The sequence below is a fragment of the Vulpes vulpes genome, chromosome 3, assembly GCF_048418805.1.
Source record: "Vulpes vulpes isolate BD-2025 chromosome 3, VulVul3, whole genome shotgun sequence".
Lineage (NCBI taxonomy): Eukaryota > Metazoa > Chordata > Mammalia > Carnivora > Canidae > Vulpes > Vulpes vulpes.
In genome coordinates this window covers 91,994,827-92,000,856 of record NC_132782.1, presented here as the reverse complement: position 1 = coordinate 92,000,856, position 6,030 = coordinate 91,994,827, and the positions used below count along the sequence as shown (strand labels likewise).

At 52.7% G+C, this 6,030-nt stretch overlaps 1 protein-coding gene across 1 annotated transcript; it reads left to right on the top strand.

Annotated features, from left to right (window-relative positions):
* Positions 1-115: 115 nt before the first annotated feature.
* Positions 116-5,121, top strand: ORAI3 (ORAI calcium release-activated calcium modulator 3). The gene is made up of 2 exons (XM_026011200.2): positions 116-540; positions 3,637-5,121. Exons 1-2 carry the CDS (start codon positions 313-315, stop codon positions 4,294-4,296), a joined length of 888 nt encoding a protein of 295 aa, XP_025866985.1. The 5' UTR covers positions 116-312; the 3' UTR covers positions 4,297-5,121.
* The last annotated feature ends 909 nt before the right edge of the window (positions 5,122-6,030 follow it).

The window sequence follows — 6,030 nt, the reverse complement described above, 5'->3', positions numbered from 1 at the left end:
TCGCGATCCCTCGGGATCTCTGCCGACGGCGCCCCCTCCCCCCGGCTCCACCCCGTCATGTGGCTGGCTGCTCGGGCTCCGCCTCCGCCCCAGTTCCGGTTTCGGCCTCTGCGATCCCGCTTCGGCCCCGAGGGCTCCCCGCAGACGCCTGCTTTCCTGCTGCGCCCGGCTCCTCTTCCTGGGCGGCCGCATCGCCGCTCGCCCGGCCGGGGGATGGGGCCTTCCGCAGGCCTGGGCCGGCCCTTGTGGGGCTCCCGGGGCGACTCGGCCCCCCCGTGACCCCCCGGCCCGTCCCGTGCTGCGGCCCCCAGGATGAAGGGCGGCGAGGGGGACGCGGGCGAGCAGGCCCCGCTGAACCCGGAGGCCGAGAGCCCCGCGGGCTCGGCCACGTACCGGGAGTTCGTGCACCGTGGCTACTTGGACCTCATGGGGGCCAGTCAGCACTCGCTGCGGGCGCTCAGCTGGCGCCGCCTCTACCTCAGCCGGGCCAAGCTCAAAGCCTCCAGCCGCACGTCTGCCCTGCTCTCGGGCTTCGCCATGGTGAGGGGAGGGAAGGGGCGCACCGGGTGGGGGTGAGGCACATGGGGGCATGGGGGTCGTGGGCGAAGTAGACGGGGGCACCCAAGGGAGATGGGACAGAAGAAAGGGAAAGAAGGGTTAAGAGGTGGAGGAGTACAAGCAAGGTCCCAGGGGACCATACAAGTCCCTTTTTATGGGAGTGTGTGCCTGCGCGGGTGCGTGCGTTACAGACCTCTAGAATAAGCTGGACTGTAGGGAGGATAAGCAAGTCCCACAGGTGTCATGAGGGGAGACAAATCACCAAGGGGGAATGCATATGTAAGGGTGGGGCAAAGAGATGCAGAAGGAGCATGGTTCCAGGCAGAAGTCATCATCAGGTTCCCATGAGAGGTTCAAAGAAATCAGAGCCATGTGGGGGCTATTAAGCAGGGCTGGGAGAGTCCAAGAAAACTGGTCGCAGTAGTCCCCATAACTGAAGGTGGGCCCATCCCCGGGGCCAGTCCATAGCAGCCACAGAGTGCTTAGTGGACACTTTGGGCAGAGAGATGCCTGTGAGGAAGCTGCTGGGGAAAGAGGGTGATTAGGAAGCTGATACATGATTCCTGATCTGATAAACCACGTGTGGGAGGATACCAGCTAACGGTCCCAGCAGAGGCCCCATAGGAAATGGGACCGAGGGAGTCCCAGGGTCAGGAGGAATCAGCAGACACAAACCCTGCCTCCTCTGGGCCTGTGGCCAGCTGTGTGACCCTGGTCAGGCTTCCAGCCCCTCACGGGCCAGTCGGGAACTGTGACATCACAGAGTGCGCCCTCTGTAGCCTGCAAGTACCCGCCCCAGGATGAGCTAATTCTTGTCAAACTCTAGATCCCAGCATGTCAGAGCAAGACACATATGAGATGGCTCAGGCTACCAGTTTCTTGGGCAGGCATTGGAAACCAAGGCCCAGAATGGAGCAGTGTCTCTGCCAAGAGTGCCCAGCAGATGAAGGTTGCAGAAGGAACTAGGACCTTGGATCACTGAACTAATGGCCCAAAGTTTCTCCACCATTATGACAGCAAGGAGAAAGCAAGCTGGAAGGGAGGGGGTCTTCAGAGGAACATATGGAAATGGGGATGGAGGGGCCACAGCAGTAGGTGATTTGGGTTCATCACTGCCCCGCTCTCTACTACAGCCTCTGTATTTGAATGATGAGAGGAAAAGTCCCTGAGGGTCATCCAAGGTCTATGGTTTTCTAGGTAGGGGCCCAGTATCCACAGGCCAGCCCACTTTTCCTGATGTGGGGTCAGCTAGGGACAAGGAAGTGGCTCCCTTTAACCTATACAGACTGCACAGGGAAGGAAGCATCTCCATGGACCTAGCTGAGGGAGATCCCCCACCCCCATCCATCCCACATTCCCGCCTGTTCCCAAGGGGACAATCCAGCTTGCTGCTGGGCTTGCACGTTGCTGGGGTGACAGCTTAAATGCCAGGACCTTCTCTGCAGGATCAAAAGGCCAGATGAGTAGGTTCTGGGGGCAGGACTGGCCCCAGTCCTACCAGAAGAGAGCAAGGCTGGGTCGGGCTCTGGGAGAAACCAGGCCTGGGCCTGGCCCAGATCTCTCTGGAAAACTGCTAACACTCGCGATGGCCCAATTTCCCAAAATACTTAGCCTTGTCTTCCTACTACCACCCTCCAGGCTCTGTACCTTCTTCCTTCCCCCAGGCCCAGAGCAATCTAATGGATCCTGCAAGAACCAGGCATGGGGAAAGATCCAGATCCTGGTATCTGGGTAGACTGGGTTAGAGTAACATTATACAAATTGTATTGCCCTGTCATGCAGTATTAGGTAAGAGCTTAGAGCTTTAATGTGTATCACACTGATTATTCTATGAAGTAGGTACCACTACTATGGCCATTTTACAGATGAGAAAACAGGATCAGAGATGTTAAGACACCTGTCCAGGATCCCACAGCAAATAAGTGGCAGGAATTTGAGCTTAGGTAGTCTGGCTCTAGAATCCGAATTTATACAAGCCTAGAATAGGATCACCAATGCAAATGTCTGCAAGGGACAGGCAGGTATTACAGTTGCCAAGTTGGCTGAGTGGAGACTGTGACTATGAGAAGACCCCATGACCTGTCCAAAGGGAGCAGTCATGACTCGACTCTAGCTGATACCAGACATGTAGGAACGTGACCTGGTGTAACCAGATCTTCCAAATTTTCTTTTCTTTCCTCTTTTTTTTTTTTTTTTAAAGATTTTATTTATCCATGAGAGAGTCACACAGAGAGAGGCAGAGACATAGGCAGAAGGAGAAGCAGGCTCCCTGCGAGGAGCCCAATGTGAGACTCAATCCCAGGATCCTGGGATCATGACCTGAACCAAAGGCAGACACTTAACCACTGAGCCACCCAGGGGTCCCCAGATCTCCTAGTTTTTGAGAGGATCTGGAAATTGGGATAATTCATGAAATCGTTTGAGTTTCTAATTCCTCAAAAAATACACCATATGAGCCACGCAAAACGTGTGCAAAGCTGGCTTGGGTTCATGCCATATCAATTTGCAACCTCTGGCTTGGACTTGTGTTCTTAACATTGTTAACAGTGTTAGTAACTGTTATTAACACTAGTGTTATTAGTTATTAACACTAATAGTAACAAACACCTAGTGCTTACTGTGCGCCTTACACTATTCTTATCGCTTGGTGTATGTTATCTCATATTTTTCACAACAACCCTGTAAGGCAAGTAGGTGCCATTATCAATCCCCACTTTCTAGATGAGGAAATTGAGGCAAGAACTAAGTCACTTGCTCAAGATTCCACAACTTCTAGAGCTGAGAGTGAACCCAGGCAGCCCAGCTCCAGAAACTGCCTTGTAACCCCTATAACAAGGTAAGCTTTTTGGAAATGTGTCAGCTCTCTCGATACCCAGGTGCAGAAGCCAAAGCTAGAACAGCACAGAGCCTTACCAGGGTTGCCAATTCATTCATTTAGCAGAGACTAAGCACCTTCTCCTGTCAGGCACCCTTCTTCTAGGTCCTAGGGATACACTGGTGACGTATACCAACAGGCAAAACAACCCTTTACTGCCAAAGAGGTTATGGGCACTCAATCCATCTCCTCTGTTCCCACAGGTGGCCATGGTGGAGGTACAGCTGGAGAGCAACCATGAATACCCGCCAGGCCTGCTGGTGGCCTTTAGTGCATGCACCACCGTGCTAGTAGCTGTGCACCTCTTTGCACTCATGGTCTCCACGTGTCTGCTGCCCCACATAGAAGCCGTTAGCAACATCCACAACCTCAACTCTGTCCACCAATCTCCACACCAGCGACTCCACCGCTATGTGGAGCTGGCCTGGGGCTTCTCCACTGCCTTGGGCACCTTCCTCTTCCTCGCTGAAGTTGTCCTGGTTGGCTGGGTCAAGTTTGTGCCCATTGGGACTCCCTTAGCTACACCAGCCCCTGTGGTGCCTGCCTCCCAGGTGCCTGGGACTCTGTTACCACTGACCACCTCCCTTAGTCCAGCTCCCAAGCCACCCTCTACTCCTGTAGCTCCATCGCAGGCTGAGCCAGGTGAGGCCTGCCCACCCTGGCAAGCATGTGTTGGTGGAGGGGCCCATGGACCCGGCTGGCAAGCAGCCATGGCCTCCACGGCAATCATGGTACCTGTGGGGCTTGTATTCGTGGCCTTCGCCCTGCATTTCTACCGCTCCTTGGTGGCGCACAAGACAGACCGCCACAAGCAGGAGCTGGAGGAGCTGAGTCGCCTGCAGGGGGAGCTGCAGGCTGTGTGAGGCTGATGTTAGCCACCAATGCAAACACTGCCTCCCTCTGGTCTGGGAGAGGACCCAGGTCCACAGACCCCATATCCTGCCCTGGTCTGGAACCACTTCCTGTGGCTGCTCTCAGGTAGAGCCCAGATTCCTGCCTTCAGGGTCTTTTGGGCTGGGCCTTGGGGCAGCTTCCACATTCCCAGGGATTCTCCCTGACAGTCTATCCCGGTCAATCTACACCTGAGCTGGGAAGAGCAAGGGAGGAAGTAGTAGGTCTTCAGTCTAAGGATCATTGTAGGTAGAGGGGAGGCAGGGAGACCCTGGTCAGACCTTTGGTGCTGACCCTTAGCCACTTACCCCTGTACAGGCTGTGGAGGTCAGAAGGTTACACACCCACCCAGCTGCCTCAGAAGGCAGCCAACCCTTTATTTTTTGTACAATCTACTTTATGGCTGGCATTTGGGGAAAGCTTTTCCCCATCTCCAGATTTTGATGGGTTCCACATTCTTGCTTTAGTTGCTGTAGAGAAGGATTTGGGTGTTTCTATCGCAGACAGAGGTCCAGCCTTTCCTAAGGGGAACCTTCCTATTTCTGGAGGTTCAAGTGCCTGCCCCACTGCCCTAGACCCACACTTAAGCTTCTATGTCTGGTTCTCACTCTCCTGGGCCAGGGTTGGAGATCTTTGGAGACTGAGGGCTTGTGTGCCCACCTAACTCCCTAGCAAGGGTTATAGGGTGAGGAGGTTTTAAGGTAGAAGGTCCAGTCACTAGCCATTGGAATACAGAGCTATTCTGACACTGAGTTTTTGGTGCACTTTGTTTTATATAATAAAATGTGTTTCACAGATGTCCCTGTGGCTATGAATGGGTTGAAGGGGAGGCCTCCTTGGGATCGAGTGATTCATTCGGTGATTTTTTTTTTTAAGATTTTGAGAGAGGGAGCAGCGGATTCTCCATTGAGCAGGAAGCCTGACATGGGCTCAATCCCAGGACCATGGGATCATGACTTGAGCTAAAGGCAGACGCTTAACCAACTGAGTTGCCCAAGCGCCCCCAGGTGACTTATTCCTAAGAGCCAGGTACAAACAAGTGTACCTGGGGGTGGAGAAGAATGGTTTCAGATATGACGCCCTTCTGATGCTGACATGGGCCAGTAGCTCCTGTTTTGGAGATTGAGTTAATCTAAGGCTAAAAGTTTTTGCACTCTTGTTCCTGAGCCCAGGCTCTCCATCTCTTCCATTGTGGATTTGGAATAAGTTTCTTTTGGTGTAAGTTTCTTTCTTGAGTGACTCCGCATACTAGAAGCTGGTTATCTTATTTAACTCTCACAACCACCTCAAAGACAAGTTTTAACCGTTTCCATTTGAGAGATAAGGAAACAGGCTTGAGAAAGCTGAGGATCTTGCCCAAAGCCAATGAAAACTTAGACTATTTTTACCATAACATGGGGAATCTCTCTGATGTTAAAAAAGAAGCCAATACATTTCAACTGAGAAAGAAATCTGCTCTCCTCACCTATGCTTTCATATAAATTCTTTTTTTAGAGGTTCTAAATCCTTCCATCTATTCTTACTGTGTGAGACCTTGGTCAAGTCCCTTTTTTCTTTTCCTATTGCGCAGAACTCTGAATTTGCAGGAACCAGGCCTCAGGGGCCTTTCCTGGAGTGTTCTGACGCCTACAATAGTCCTGCATGACAGGAATGAACATCTTTTCAGAGGAAGAGTCTTAAGTTTTGAGAGGTCAGTAGCTTGCCCA

Coding starts and splice junctions, on each gene's coding strand:
- ORAI3 (XM_026011200.2), top strand. CDS start 313: ATGAAGGGCGGCGAGGGGGACGCGGGCGAGCAGGCCCCGCTGAACCCG. Junction 541..3,636: donor TGCTCTCGGGCTTCGCCATG/GTGAGGGGAGGG, acceptor CTGTTCCCACAG/GTGGCCATGGTGGAGGTACA.